Source organism: Zonotrichia albicollis, chromosome 12 (assembly GCF_047830755.1).
Source record: "Zonotrichia albicollis isolate bZonAlb1 chromosome 12, bZonAlb1.hap1, whole genome shotgun sequence".
Lineage (NCBI taxonomy): Eukaryota > Metazoa > Chordata > Aves > Passeriformes > Passerellidae > Zonotrichia > Zonotrichia albicollis.
Genome location: NC_133830.1, coordinates 20109515 through 20125863, shown reverse-complemented (window position 1 = coordinate 20125863; position 16349 = coordinate 20109515). Strand labels below are relative to the sequence as shown.

General features: G+C 45.6%; 1 protein-coding gene across 9 annotated transcripts in view; it reads left to right on the top strand.

Annotated features, from left to right (window-relative positions):
• The window catches only part of IQSEC1 (IQ motif and Sec7 domain ArfGEF 1), a 298040-nt gene that overhangs the window by 128948 nt on the left and 152743 nt on the right, over nucleotides 1-16349 (top strand). For 5 of the 9 annotated variants that reach the window (XM_074550173.1, XM_074550167.1, XM_074550165.1 and 2 more), the window contains exon 3: nucleotides 4935-5021. The exons of the other annotated variants lie outside the window; for them this stretch is intronic. In XM_074550173.1, coding sequence (XP_074406274.1) covers nucleotides 4935-5021 — 87 coding nt within the window. The remainder of the gene's footprint in view (nucleotides 1-4934; nucleotides 5022-16349) is intronic. 9 annotated transcript variants of the gene reach the window in all.

The window sequence follows — 16349 nt, the reverse complement described above, 5'->3', positions numbered from 1 at the left end:
ACAAACCATTCTTGGCTACCTGAGCTGACATGGAGGGAATGGGCTGAAGCAGGGGATGGATTTGTCTGTCCCTCCTGCTGTTCCCAAGCTGATTTCAGAGGGATGGGTGCACGCAGCTATCCAGGACAGCAGCCTCTGCTGGGGTTATTTTTTCCACATTCTCATTGCAACGTGAACTTAATGGGAAAATGTGCCAGAAGAAAGGGAAGAATCCTGGCAGATGGAGGGGAACAGATTGCTGTTCCAGACCAGAGGAGGAATGGTGAATGGAGTCGGGGCTGTGGGAGAGGGCAGGAGGTGCTGAGCAGCTCCTCTCATCAGCCACACCATTAACTGCAGACAGGCTCCTCCAGCTGTGCTCCTGCCCCATTCCCCTCAGCCTCAGGGTCTGGAAGCTCTTCCAGGAAGAAGCTCTCAGACAGTGATGGTTTAATAATTCTGCTGAGAATTCCACAGCAGCAGAACGAGCAGGGGTGGGTGGATGTCCTGTGCCACCCCAATGTCCTGGGCTGGGAGAGGGGACAAGCTGCCCCCAGGCTCCCAATCCTGCCAGGAGCATCTGCTGCCTCCGAGCACACTGTGAGAGCACAGGATAACCTGTTAGAGAAAAAGCAATTCCAGGTTAATGGCCTCATGTTCTGCTCTGCCAGGTTGTTTAAAAACCAATACTGAGAAAATTGTCTGCTGAGTTTGGGAGGCTTGTTAGGGATTGCAAGAGAAAATGAAAGAAAAAATAAAAATAGTTCTGGCTTTATGTGATGACCAGGAGTTGATTTCTTTTTATTTGTACATCTGAACAAGGCTCTAAAAGCAGAAGATTAAAAAGAATTGTCATTTCTGTTTGCTGCTGGACAGGAGAGTGCTGTTAAAGTGAGTGGGTTCTGATGGCAAACATGACAGGGTTTACAGAGGGTGGGAGGCACAGCCTGGGGGCTGTGGGCTCTGTTAGGAGCTGGGTTCCTCCTGCTCTGTGGGCAAATGAGATGTCCAGGGTTTGGGTCAGGTTTGCCTCTGGTTTTACTCGTGCAGGGATTCACAGGGGTTGCTCTCACAAGGGGAGAGCTGGAAGGAGCTTGGCCTGGAAGTGGGAAATGGCCAAACTTCCATGTGCAGCAATGGGCCAGAAACTGGAATTACCAGCAGCAGCCTTTGTCAGCTGTCATTTGTCTTGTCCTGGTGCTGAAGTACCTGTGCTCTCTTTGTAATCCTAAATCATCCTTTGAAGAACAGCAGCCACAGATGTGGAAACTAATCTTCACAGGGCTGAGTATCTGCGAGACTGTGAACAGGAGCAGTGATTAATTCTCCTCCAAATGATTGAAATGGATTTCTTCTGATGTCTTTAGGTGTTAAAAATTAGTAAATGAATTCTAGCTTGAATGCAAACTTGTGTTGAAGGCTGATTGCAACATATAGCTATGAAGTTTAAAAAATAATTAAAACTCCAGCCAAACCAAACAAACAAAAAAAGGGATTGGAACTGTAAACATTCTCTGGTGTATTACAGAGGGGTAGATGATTGCAAGTGCTGTTTTAGCAGGTGATTGAAGGCACAAAATGCCACATGTCAGTCTTAAATTGCACTGGCAGATTTACCCCATTGCTTTGGGTAGAATGAGCATTAGTCAGGGGCTGTAAAGCCTGAGCCTCATCACTGTCAGGCTGCCATGAGTCACTGAGAACTGGAGGAACCCAGACAGAGTTGAGCTATTCTGAATTTCAAAGCAGAGCCCAGACCTTGTGTTTCCTCTGCCTGTGGTGGGCCCAGGATCCTGTCTGGGGATCCATCCTGCTGTGTGGGACAGCCGGGACCTGGAGCCCCTCAGTGCCACCCTGTCCCTGTGTCACCTCACCTTGGGCAGCTCCAGCTGCTCCCAGGATGGATTTGCTGCGTTCCTGCTGCTCCTGGGAAGCTCCTGAGCCCAGGGCTGTGCCACAGGGTGTACAAACCACAGCCAGAGCATGGGGAGAGCTTCTCTTTGTGACAATTCACTCGTGGGGAAATTTGGAAGGAATTTGAGACAGGATCTGTGGGTTTTTGATGATGTGGTTTGTTTTTCTTATCATCTACATAGGCAGGAAGGGTGAGTTCAGCTCACATTGATACAGCATGGTTCAGAAGGTCACAGAACCCTTAGTGACAAGACCTTTTAAGGAATTATTGATTAATAAAAAACTACTAACAAAGATATTTATGTTTTTAACCCAGTCCTTAAATATTTCATCTTACAGACTCATACTACAATATAAACTTTCTTAACCAATCATGTTATGACAGACAACTCTGCAGTACTGCATTCTAAGCTCCTCATTTACCTCTGTAATGACGTTATTTTTAACATATCCTAAACTCTAAAACTCAAAACTTTCCTTTACTTGACATATCTCTACTTCAAACTATAAATCCACATTCTCACTTCTAGCACCTAAGTTTAAAAACCTTTTCCAAGCTCTCAAATCAAATCCTGTGTTTAATTCTAAACTATAGTTCACAGACCCAAAATTCTACAAGCTCCTTACATTTCAGATTCTGTGGTATTTTCAGGGTCCCCAGGATCAAGGAGGAATTGAGAATCTGACTCCATGTTCTTAGAAGGCTTATATTATATTATATTATATTGTATTGTATTATATTATATTATATTATATTATATTATATTATATTATATTATATTATATTATATTATATTATATTATATTATATTATATTATATTATATTATATTATATTATATGCCATACTAAACTGTACTAAAGAAAAGAGAAAGGATACAGACAGAAGGCTTAACAAGATAATAATGAAAACTTGTGACTCCTTCCAGAGTCCGGACACAGCCTGACCCTGATTGGCCATTAAGTAAAAACAATTCACATGAAACCAATCAAACAAGCACCTGTTGGATAAACAATCTTCAAACCACATTCCAAAGCAGCAAACACAGGAGAAGCAAATGAGATAATACCGTTTTCCTTTTTCTCAGAGGCTTCTCAGCTTCCCAGGAGAAGAATCCTGGGCAAGGAGGATTTTTCAGAAAATATGATGGTGACAAGATTCCACCATCTTCTTTATTGTCCAGGTTCTTTTGGAACCCAGGAATATTGGAGCAAGACATATTCAGGGAACCTTGAGGGCATAATGGTTTTGGAAGAGCCAGGAGCAAACTCTGTTCAAAAAGCTTTGTTGAGCAGAGCTGAATCCAGAGAGATTCTTTCATATTCTTTCATATTTCACTGGTTAATTCTCTGATGAAAGAGACTTCTGCGTGGAAAAAGAACAGTGCTGGGAATGGAATCTGGAGCACTCTCCTACTGATTTCCTGCATTTCCTTATTTTGCTTTTGCTGGAAGAGCCAGGTATGGCCAGGCAGGAGCAGGTTCCTCATGAGAGCAGTTCCCTGCCCAGTGTGAGACTTGTGTCCCAGGACCGAGGGGAGCAGCTCGTGTGGAGCACTGTGTGCTTTTCCTGACAGAAAATCAGCTTTGGCTGCTTGGATAGAGCCCATCAACGCGTTCAGTGTTGTTTTCCATCTTTGGTTTGAGTTTTTTGTGTTGCCAAGGGGTTTGAAGGTGCCCCCGTGGGTATCTGAGCCCTGTGAGGTGTTGGATCCCACACTGGGGTTTGTCTGGGCTGAGCTGCATCTCCTAAAGCTCAAGCACTTTACAGGAGTTACCACCTTTGGACAGAAAATCCGACTGATCCTGGCCATGCAGTTGCTGTCACAGTGTTGGCAGCAGGAATCACAACGGGCTGACCTTGTCTTTTTTCCCAAGGATTAGTAACTTACTCCCTCCTGAACAACACCTGACTTCTTTTTGCTTAACTGCTCTCTTTGATCTCGTAAGAAAGTGACCTCACAGGATTCACTTTAAGCCTCAGGGATGCAGAAGAATCAAAATCAATCTTCTGAGACTTCTATCAAGACACAAGAGAAAGATGGGGCTATAAAGTGCATTTGTGTACACAAGCACACACACACCCCCTCTGTTAACTGCCAGGCTGCATGCTCACAAGTTAAAGGAGGATTTTCAATTTAACAGCTCCCTCGTCCACTCAGAGAGCTAGGAGATATTGATTATTTTTTTATGATTTCCTCGAAGAATGCTGTGTCCTGAGAAATTTGATTAGGTGGATTTATCATGGGGGACTTGCTGTGCTGAGCCTTGTTTAATGTTTCCTGGCACAGACACCAGGAATGCAGGGACGTGTGCTGTGTGGTGCTTAAAGATTCCCCAAGCTTTCCCTCAGAGGTGGAAACCCCTTGTCTGGTTTAGTTTTAGTGAAACAACACCAATCTAATGAATCTGCGGTGCAGAATATCTTTGTGCTGTAAAGGATTTTTTTGTTTTCTTTCTGTACTTTGAACAAATTAGAACAATTAAACTGCTGTTGCACAAGTTTGGATATTGCTTAAAACTCGGGTGAAACTTGGGTTCTTTCACATTTTCAAGTGGTTTATTTTGCAATATGTTTGTCATTGCTGGGCTTGAAGAAAGCTTTGTGTCCATGTCCATTGCACTGTCCCTCCTCATGCAGAGCACTGTGCATTATTGATTCCATGGCCAGAGAACAGCCTGACTGGTGCAGAGTAAGGTGCAGCCTAAAGCTTCATTTCCACTGGGATTTCAACCCTCAGAGTTTCAGCTTTGCCTCCCTCCCACCTGGCAAGGCAAACCCCAGGCCTTAAATTGGCATTTGATCTTAATCCTGCAGCCAACCTGTGATTGACTCCTCACTGCAGCAGCTCCTCCCCATCATTGTGGTGTGTGCATTGAACCCTGGCACCGTTCCCCTGGCATCCAGATCTCACAGCTGTGCCTCAAATTGCAGCCCCTGTTCTCCTGAGCTTCCAGTTCTCCTCTCAGCACCTGCCTTCCCCTCAAGAGCCCCTTTCTCAACACTGCTGGTTTGACTTTGTGTTTCTCCTTGTGTCGTAGGTCTTTAAATACTCTGCACCAGTTTTGCTGTCCAGCTCCATTGTACCATTCCCAGCTAGCTGTCCCTGCCACACACTCAGAGTACAGGTAAGAGTAGACATGCTCCACCCTCTGCTGCCCTTTGAGGGACATCTGGTGCTGCCATTGGACACAAGACAAGCAAAAGTTGCTTAAGTTTTAAAAGAAAAAAAAATTGGAATAAATATCCAATATTTTTGAGGCCTTGTAGGGTAGCTGTGAACAGAACCATCACTGCAGTGAGTCCTTCTCTCAGGCACTCTGGAATTACTCTGTAAAATGAGTGTCATGTGCTTTAAGGGCACATCCCCCTTTACCTTGCAAAGGTAGGGAGAAGGGAGGTGCAGGCTGAGCTCCCACGTGAAATACACTGAAATATTTATATAATTTATGGAGGATATTGATGTTCTCCTTAGCAACTTTTTTTTTCACCCCTGCCAGTAGCTGAGGAATTCATCCATGTGCTTAACTCTGAAGGTTGAAGGCATGGACCTGCCCAGGGCTCAGCACTGCCTTGGATTTGAGTGAAATTAAGGGGTTTTAAACACATCCAGGCCCTCAATACATCCAAAATACACATTTTCCAGCTCATATTGCTTCTTTTAACATAGATGCCTTTACTATCTATGTGTCCTCTTTGATCCAGTGCAGAGAGCAGCAATTACATCCCATAGTACAGTTTATTGTCAATGCCAGTGTTTATTGGAACATCTTAGAGAAGCATCAGAGGGCAGCTAATCTCAGCCATTGGAAATGTGAAAACTGTTAAAAAACTGTGCATGCCATGGAAAATATTGTCTTGAATTTTTGCTTCTGCTATTAGCAATCGACTTAGTGATAATTGCCAGCTCATGAATAATATTAATATCAAAATATTGGAAGCCTGGTGCTGAAAAATCAAAATCACTTTGCACGGGTAATAAGGAAAGACAAAAGCAAACAATGAATCCTAAATCTGTAAATGCATAAACATATTTCTGGTTTGAATATTTCATCCCCTAGTTACCTCTATCCATGCATGCTTGGATTCACCCTGTTGGTTTGTGTTGCAGCATCTGTTTGTGTGTTTGGTTTTTTTTCTCCCATCAGAGCCCTTCATTTATTTGGTGGTAGTGAGTCCATAGTTGAGTTGTAAGACAGCTCAAATTCCCTTGTTGAGGAACAGGGCCTGAAAACTCTTAGATTCCCTGCTTGCTTTTTAGTGAGACTTTTAGTTTTCCTGTGTCCTTAGTTGATAGTGCTTTAATTTTAAGGATCTTCCTGTTGGGATGTTGATGGGAAAACCAGCTGTTCCTTGAATGTCTCAGTGTCTTGCTCTACACAGGGTGTTATTTTTATCAGTGATATTTCTTGTGGAATTAAAGCCTAGAGCAGCTTAACTTTGTGCTTGAAAAATCTGAATTTCTTCTGGGTTTATTTGTGCAGTGAGGACAGGAGTTTGCTGCTTTGGGGGTGCAGAGCCTGAGCAGTTTCAAAGTGCTGTGGGACCTCCAGCTGATGGCTCAGGGCTGGGGGGTGTAAGGAGCTCATCCCTGGCCCTGTTTCAAGGAAATATCAAGGAAATTTGGGCTCGGGGGGACCTTGTGGCTCTGCACAGCTCCTGCCAGGAGGGGACATCCAAGGGAAAAGGGCTCTGCTCCAGGGAACAGGGATGGGAGGAGAGGGAACAGCCCCAGGCTGGGCCAGGGGGGCTCTGGGTGGAAATCAGGGAAAATTCTTCACTCAGAGGTGTCCAGCCCTGGCACAGGTGCCCAGAGCAGCTGTGGGTCCCTGGCAGTGTCCAAGGCCAGGTGGACAGGGCTGGGAGGGACAGTGGAAGGCGTCCCTGCCATGGTTTTCAGTCCTTCCAACCCAGACCAGTCTGGGGCTCTGTGAACAGGGGGAATATGGAAAAGCTGCAGCCAGCCTCTCCCAGGGACAGGAGGCAACCAAACCAAACTGCAGCAAGGAAAATTCCAGTTGGATACAAGGTAGGGAGAGAGGGAATCTCACCATGAGCTTGGCCGAACGCTGGAGCAGAGGCCAGCAGAGGGTGTGGGGTCTCTGTCCCCAGCCATGCCCAGGTCAGTGGGACAGCCCTGGCTGCCCCTGCTCTGAGCAGGGACTGCACTGTGCACACCTCCACCAAAGCATCCTGCACCCCACAGCACTCTCTTCTTGGGAAGGATTAAAAGAGCTGCAAACCACAATATTTTAGTCTATGGGATTTAATTCCAAATGACACCACAATGTTTATGCTGTCCCTGCTCACAGATGTGCTGCTGTGCTGGAGCCAGGCTGTCACCATCATCCTCGTGGCAGGAATTGGTTTGGTTTGCCCATAATTTCAATTTCTGAAGTTGTTATATCCAAACTGCAATCTCCACAACTGTGATCTCTGAGTCAAGTGCAAATGATGCACCTGGTTTTGTGCAGGACCTGTCCATGGGGATCCCTTTGCTGTGAATGAAAATGAGCTGCTAGAGCTCTAACAGGATTGGGCTTTGCATTTCTACGTACACGTGATGGCATTAAAATTAGCTTTTAGTCTTCCCATTTATCAGTTTATAAATAGAAATCATTAGAAACAAAACTAACAGACGTGAATGCTTTGGTCTGGCTGCAGTTTTGAGGCTTTATTTAGAAAATACACTGAGGGATTAATTTTGTAGCCCAGAATTAAAAATTAAATTTGTTCTGAAAGAAGCAATTAATGAATGCACTACAGTGAAATCTGGAGCATCTCTGATTTGCTGTTAGCTAATTGCTGGATGTTTTATTCACTCCAGCAGTTTTATTTCTGGTCGAGACGATCTTTGGCATCTGTTTTGAATGGTTAATAGGGAAATAATGCATTTTTAATAACTGCAGCTATTGCAGTAATCCCTCACTCATTTTACAATGCTCAAAAGAGACAGAAATAACACAAGTTATCTTGCATTCTCCTGTTACAGGGGAAGTCTTGGGAAGTCTGAGCTTGTTGTGTCCTTCCAGCTAGATGCTTGTCTGGGTTCCAGTTAGCCCATATGCCTCCTCTGCTTGCTCTTTTTGGGTTATTTCTGTTTGGGAATTAAAAAGAGACCAGCAATGTCTGTAGCTTGGCTTCTCTGACTCCCTTCCCCTTCCTGCCTCCCAAGCAGAGCCTTGAAAACAGCAGCCTCTGGTTGGAAGCTGCAGGTTCCAGGAGCTGCTCTGGGTCTGTCAGAGATCATTGGAATGCAGGTGTGACCGTGTTCACAGGGTCTGATGATGAGGGGAGAGACGGGGATCTCACTCCATGTTTCAGAAGGCTGATTTACTATTTTATGATATATATTATACTAAAACTATACTAAAAGAATAGAAGAAAAGGTTTCATCAGAAGCCTAGCTAAAAGTAGAATAGCAAAGAATGATGACAAAGGTTTGTGGCTCGGCTCTCTGTCCAAGCCAGCTGACTGTGATTGGCCATTAATTAGAAACAACCCCATGAGACCAATCACAGATGCACCTGTTGCATTCCACAGCAGCAGATAACCATTGTTTACATTTTGTTCCTGAGGCCTCCCAGCTTCTCAGGAGGAAAAATCCTAAGGAAAGGATTTTCCATAAAAGATGTCTGCGACATGCAGATTTTATATCTGGTGTGAAGAGCAAGGTAAAGGAAGTGTGGAACACCCAGAAAATAGGAATCCAGGTAGTCCTGTACTTCAGCTGCTGAGGCTCTGGTTTGATCCAGCTGCATCAGCATCTCAGAGACCTCACAGCTGGAGCTGAGCAAAGCCCAGAGCTGAAATGGATCTGCAGGAAGGGAATTTCATCAGCTCTGTGTCCTGCCTCAGGAAGTTGGTTCCCAGCATTTTCTAAACAGGCTTTCTATGGCTTTGAACTGACAGAAAATAGGTTTAGAACAGATATGGGCAGGAAATTCCTCCCTGTGAGGGTGGGCAGGCCCTGGCACAGGTGCCCAGAGCAGCTGGGGCTGCCCCTGGATCCCTGGCAGTGCCCAAGGCCAGGCTGGGCAGGGCTGGGAGCACCTGGGACAGTGGGAGGTGTCCCTGCCATGGCAGGGCTGGCACTGGAGGGGCTTTGAGGTCCCTTCCCACTCAAACCAGTCTGGGATTCTGTGACACATCTTCAGACAAGCTTCAGTCAGACCCTCAGCCCGTCTGTGCAGGAGCTTCACACACAGAAAATTCCATGTACAGAAGTGCCCCTGCTGGGGATATCCAGCCCTGTTCCTGTCTGCTTCCCTGTGTGGGTATGGAACAGGCTGATGTGTGCAAACTGCAACTGTGGACACATTTGCCTACCACTGATGTCTGAGCATCTTTCCATCTTTCCATCTGATGTGTTTTTTCATAACTGTTACTCCCTCACTCTGATTTGCATCAAATGTTGGCTGTCACTCATCCCTGTCTCCATCCACCCTACCTTCCATCCTTCTAACCTCAATTTAGATGCCCTTATCATGTCCAAAGACCATTTTTTTAAATTGTGAAGCTAGAGATTTTTCTTTTCTTTTCTTTTTTTTTTTCCCCAGTGAGACCTGTGAAAACAAAATGATAATGCAAAGGATGTTATAGTACCAAAGAAATCCCATCATTTTCTTGCAGTCTCTGCCTGCTTAATGTTTAATCAGCACCTCTGGGAGGTAAAACCATCATTCTGAAAATACTGTACTTGTGTGAAATTTTAATGTGGAATCTTTGTTTCACCAGGTAATGTTGGCTTACATGCAACAAACCACAGTGTGGACGATGATAGAAGGATTGGTTGTGCTATTTCTTTCTGTCTGAGCCCCTGGGAGGCTTTGGAGCTGTTTTGCCACCATAACTGGTTAACACAGAGGCTCCCCTGCAACAGTGCTGAGCTTTCAGATGCTTCCATCATGTATTGGAGTGGTTTGGTTTTCCTTAGCTCTTCCCAAGAGCACAGGGGGAATTTTTGCACACCAGCACAGCCAGGGAAAACTGAGAAATAGCTTCTACCCCTACAACAAAAAATATCTCTTTATAGATAAATGTACTTTGCAACTCTCAGTTTATTTTTTCCCGCTGCTGGGCACTGTTGTCTTCCCTGGGACACAAAGCAAATACTTCTTGTGTCCTCCCTACAAACACCTCCAGAGACATCCCCCAGCATGCAGCAGAGCCCCTGGCCCTGTGGCAGCTGCCAGTCAGTGCTTAGTCCCGGGTAAGGACATCTCTGAGGGAGCTGCACTTCAGAATTCTTTCTAGTACTGATATGGCATTTCATACATAATTGCATATATAATATGCATTGATTGACATTTTCTACCAAAAAATGTTGAATAGGGATCTAATTTCTAGCTGTATACCTCAGCATGTTTAAGCTCTCTCTAGAATATGTGGAGATGTAAAAGCTTGGTGGTATTTTAATTTTCAAACTGAGCAAAGCAGTGAGAGCAGCACGGCCCAGACCAGCAGCACGTGGCCCAGAGAGGCAGGATGCAGATGGACAGAGCAAAGCAGATCCAAACTGTGACCAAATCCTGCCCCAAGTCAGTGTCAGGTTCAGCTGATTACATAAGGCATCTGTGCTCACACCCTATGGCAAGGGAAAGCTGGCATAATTAGAGTAATACTTGTAATTTTCCACTTGATGCCTACGTGATGCAGGGAGTGCAAGTGGTGGATTATGCTCCTGAGCACAGTTGGGAGAACTGGCAGAACAGCCTGAAATTTGGTTTGGGATTTTCTTGTTTTCCTCCCTTCATTTTGTTCCTTTCCATCCTCCTCCTTTAGCCTGTTCTTTACTTTAAAGGCAGTGGCCCCTCGTGGCTGTGCCACTGGTTCAGACGTGGCTGGAGCCTCCTGCTAGGCCAGCATCTCCTTCCCTGCCATAAAGCACTTCCAGCATTACAGATGTGGGTATTCCAAAGCGCTCCTGCCTCGTGGTGGCACCATTCATGATGCTGGCAACTCCTCCTGGAGACAGAGCTCTTCCTGCCCCTGGGAGGGAGGGAAGGGACGAGAGCAGACCTGGTCATCACCAGGGTTTCTGTGTGAGCCTCCCTCACTGGGGGGATGCATCTGTTCTGCATTTCCAGCAGAATGTGGGCAGTGGAAATACCTGTGGGGAGTTCTGAGCATGTTAAAAACAAAGGGGTCATGGCCACATTGGGCTGGGTATGTAAATGACAGCCTAATGTAATTTTTCTAATGGGAAAAACAGAAGTGGCCCTTTCAAGGCAGTGTTTTTCTCAGAGTTTAAGTCATCAGCATTGGCCTTGGCTCCTGGGGCTGCTCTTCCCTCTGTGGAGAGTCCTGTCTCTGAGATGGAAATGGGTTCACTGGGTGGTGCTTACAAACAGCTCACAGTGTTTGTGGATGTGAAAACAAATCAAACAGATTTCAAGCTGAATTTTCCTAATGCTGCTCCCTGTGATTCTCTTCCTCTGTCTCTTTTCTTTCTTGCCCCCCCCCTTGGCAGGGAAGATAGTGTCCTGCACCAGTTCTGCTGCCCACCCTCGGGCTCTAGCAGCCCCTCCTCGAGATGACAGCGCAGCTGGGCTCTGCTGCAGCCCCTGCTCCTGTGCCCAGCTCCTCTCCTCCCTCTCTGTGGGCATGGACTGGCACTGCCCTGGGACCCCGTGCTGCCAGTCTGACATTGCCTCCTCTCCAGCTCCCCACAGCTCTCTCCTCCTGCCCAGAGCTGAGGACACACGCCAGCTGTGGACAGATCCCTCCAGTGCACACTTGATTTTGAGCTCAAATAAACGGTACCATAAGCCCTGAGGTGTAGTGTGAGTTTTGTTGCTGTGTGGTGTGGAGGGCACAGCCCAAGGGGATTTTTTCTCTGCCAGATGTGGGGTGGGAGGGCAGCTGTTGTGAGGTCTCTGTTGGGCTGGTTTATGTGATGGTGCTCACAGGGGTTCATGGATTGGGGAAGAGACAAGGATCTGACTTCATGTCTCAGAAGGCTTGATTTATTATTTTATTATATATATTACATTAAAACTATACTAAAAGAATAGAAGAAAAAGTTTCATCAGAAAGCTGGCTAAGAACAGAATAGCAAAGAATGATAACAAAGGTTTGTGGCTCGGCTCTCTGTCCAAGCCAGCTGACTGTGATTGGCCATTAATTACAAACAACCAACCTGGGCCAATCCCAGGTGCACCTGTTGCATTCCACAGCAGCAGATAATCATTGTTTACATTTTGTTCCTGAGGCCTCCCAGCTTCTTCAGGAGGAAAAATCCTAAGGAAAGGATTTTACATGAAAGATGTCTGTGACAGGTTTAAGTTTGTTTCAATGTGGGGCAAACACCAGCATGGGATGTTTTGTGGATGTTGCTGCTGGAGATGAACCCCTCCTCCTTTCCTTGCTGCTGGTTCTGAGCAGCCAGCACATTTCTGTGGTGGCAGCACATCTCTCTCCATGCCTGCTTCCATCCTAAGCTGCTTTGAGCTCCGTCTCCTCCTTTCCCTGGCCTCTGTGCGAGCTTGGATCAACCAGAGGTCACTGCTCACGTGTTTCTGCTGCCCCATCAATGAAAATGTTTCTCTCCAAGCTGTGGTTCAGTTGTCACTGATGGAATGAATTTGCAGCTGCACAGCCCCATGGCTGCAGCTGGAGAAATGAGATTGTGCCCATGGGTGTCCAAGTCTTCACTGCTCACAAGGCTCTTGGTTGGTTGCACCTTTCCAAACACATCCTGTGGCTCTGAAATAACCAGAGAACTTCTGCTGGTTGGGTTTTCCAACTTAACTAGTGCAAGCAGATACAGCAGGGAACAGAATTTCCCTGCAGTGGGATTTACTACCCTGAAAATAGTGGGAAAGAAGGACTGGGAGAAGGGAGAAAAGTTCTTCCATCTGTAGTTGCTGTCATGAGGTAAAATATTGCTCCCCACAGTCTGGGGCTGGTGTAAAGGCAGAGGTGGCTTGGTGCAGGGGGAAAAGCAGGAATTTATTTGTGCTTGTGTGTGGCTTTGAGGATGGGATAAAAGGAGAATCACCAGGATCAAGGATAAGAGCTATGAAGGCAGCTTGAGACTCTCTCTCATCTTTACAATGTGCTTTTTTCTCCCTAAAGGAATCTCCAAAAAACCAGAATCCAGGTTATTTGCTCTTCTATGAGGTTGGATCCAGTGTCTCTGTCCTTGCTGTGAAATGTTCCCTTGTGCTTCCCTTGTGACTGTGCAGGGTCCAGGCCTGGGCAGGGATGTGCTGGCACAGGAATAATCTGCCTTCATGATTTTGCAAGTTTTTCTGCATCATTTCTGCCCACTGCTCACACTCTGTGGCTGCTGCTGTTCTTTGGTATTGAATGTTCTCAGTTTCACATTTCTTAATTGCATTTCATTGCAATATAGATTAATGAATATAGTACAATATAAAATATACACTCATTCTTACTGTAAAATTTCAAAATAATGTGTGCAAAAAATAGTGTAGTGGCTGACTGCAGTTCATTATATCCCTGGAATATATATCTGGAATTATATTCCCTGGAATGTATTCTTCTGATGTTTACTGGGCAGGGCAAGACACTGAAATGTTTGAACACAGTTCACAATTTGGGTCTTTTACTCTGTAATTAAGAGTTTCTCAGAGTTGCTTCCCAAAGATAGAAACAGTAGGGATTTCTGATATTTTGACTTGCTTATCTCCCTCCCAGATGTAAACAGTGATTACCACTCTCTCCTCAGTGAGCTGAACTCTGGAGCACTGTAATTATTCCCTTGCAGAGGGGAGGGTTTGTCCAATCTTTCAATGAGTACCTTTTATCTGTTTGTGCAAAGGAAAGCAAAGAAGCAAGGCTGATTTAACCCTGCAAATTCAACCCCCAGCCTGCAGGGCCAGTGTGTGATTACCCTGGAAGTGGCTGCAGTTAATGATGAGGCTCAGGAGAAAATGAAGGCAAAGCCTGCCCAGCATTATTGGCTGTCACAGGACACTGGCATGGGGCGTTTCTATGCAGTAGTTTTCCAATTAAGGGGAAATAGGCTCATTAGGGGTTGCTGGGATTTGGAACCGTTTGAGTTTGGAGCTGTAGTGCCCCTGAATTGTGGCATTTTCTCTTCAGGAGCACACAGAGAGCTGCCCTTCCCTGCTGCAGTGGAAGCCAGAAATGCAGGAGTAAACATTTCCCTCCTTGAATAAATCATGGCTGGCTGAATAAAACATGCTGAGCATCCCTGGGTTTAGCAGCAGAGGCTGGTAGGGGCTCTCTCAGCTAACCAGAGTTAGAAGTAGATGACCTAAAATGCTGCATGCTATTACAAAACAGGGGAAGGTACCAGCAGAAAATTATAAAACAGGGAAAGGTACCAGCAGAAAAATTTCCCTTCCTTGGTGAATTTGCAATTTGTTTTTGTGAAGAGTGAAGACTGTCTTACTGTGCATTTTGGGACGGGAGGCGAAGTAGAAATGGCATTTTTCTTGTTTTTTTCTTATTTTCTCCTTCTATAAACTCAGAGGGCTTCAAAAAATCTGCTGCCATGAGGGAGTTCAGATGGGGAATTTCTCCTTTGTCACCTTGAGGCACTGGCACTGTTTAGGATCAGGTTGGTTGCTTTTCTTCTGCAGTGTGGAGTTCTCCTGTGCAAACATATTGAGCTATTGCATGGTTTTGCCTGAAAGAGGTGGGTGAGATTCCAGCTTTGCACAGCAACAACTGCCTTGTTGTTATTTTCTGTCCTTGTATTATTTTCTCTCCTTTAACAGCTGTGGGAAGTCTCTGACACAGCTCAGAGCAGAGTGTGGACACTGGGCTGGAGCAGGAGGGATTTTTGTGCACCACTAGATGGAGCAAAAAAAAAAAAAAAAAAACAAAAAACCCAAACCAAACCAGTTCAACTGAGATGAATTAAGATATTCATCTCTCAAAGTAGATTTTAACTAGCTGAAGGGAAATGCTGTGTAATGTAGGAGAAGGAATGATCCCCTGGAAAATGCAGCAGGGTGTAGATCGCAGCATGGCTGCAGTCAAGGTTTCAGATGCTCCCTTAGCCAAGGCAGCAGCTGTGCCATGGAGCAGAGATTGCCACCATTCAGGGCAGCTCAGGAATCGTGGGGAGTTGGAATTATAAAGGAATTTATGGCCGAGGCAGCTCCTTCCTTGAGCAGTGCCCAGGGATGGCAGTGAGTGGAATGGGATGGTCAGGGGTGGAATGAAGCAGCTCTGGGACAGCACCTGAGGTCCCTCCAGGTGAGAGGTGGGCACCTGGAATTCCCTGCTTGGAAAGGCTGAGCCCCTCTGGAACTTCCTGAACCACAGTTTTGCAAGAGGAACAGGAACTTTTTCATTCTGGAATATTTAGTTCCCAAATGGCCCATTTGATGTGCAGCACCAATTCCTTTTTCACCTGAAATGGAAGGGGAGTTCTCAGAAAATCCAACCCCAAAACCCACAAATCCCAACATCTGTGGGAGCCCTCGCTGCCTTTGTGTTGTGCCAGGATTGCGTGCCGGTGCTGGTAGAATTTTTTAATTTTTTTTTCTTTTTAATTTTTTTTTCCCAATAATTGACAATTTCCTGGCGTGGGGGCTAGAGGGAGCTCCAATGCAGCCTTTCCGACGCTTTCCCGGTAAATCTCTCCTGCCTGGCTTGGTCCGAGGAGCTGCAAAGGAGGGAGGAGAGCAGCTCGATGTCCTTCTGCACCCTGTGAACACTGGAGATGGGATATCTATGGATATCTATGGATATATATGGATATATATGCCAGGATGCCCTACAGTCAATGTCATTTCTATTTTTTATAACTCTTACCATAAATGTTGTCTATAAATTTTACAATTATTACCCCAAACAGGCTGTTTGGTTGTGCCCCCACTGTCTGCAGTGCAATGCAGGATGTGTTCCAGGGAAGGTTTGTGTTTAAAGCAGAGGAGAAGCCACAGGAGCTGTTTCACATCCCATTGGCACTGGTGGTTGGCTGGGAAAGGCTCTGAGAACAGGACAGACACACAGCAAGACCTCTCCTAGGCCAGTAGGTTTTCAGATAAAGAAATTGATTATTAAAAGGTATGAAACAATATGATTCTATAGATTTTATTACTGCTAGATTAACATATCTGCTGAAAATCAGCAGAAAATCCAGGTTTATTGTGCTACATCTACTGAAGTAATCTATAATAGTTAAATTTGCAAGGTGTTTGGCATTCTGAGCCTTTCCCCTCATTTTTTGGGACATGGTTTAGTGTCATGGGGGTGTTCATCTGAAGTTTGGACTTAGGATCTTAAGAGGCCTTTTCCAGCCTCAGTGATTCCATGGTTCAGGTGGGTTTCCCATTTTCTTTTAATTCCCCAACCTGCAGCAGCTGCTCAAGGATGGGAGGCTCCTGTCCAGGAGGGGCTGCACTGAACAGCACTGGGGGGTTATCCCATTCCCTTGGTATTTTATGCCTTCCCTGGGTGTTTATCCCATTTCCTTGGGGTTTTATCCCATTCCCTGGGCATTTATCCCA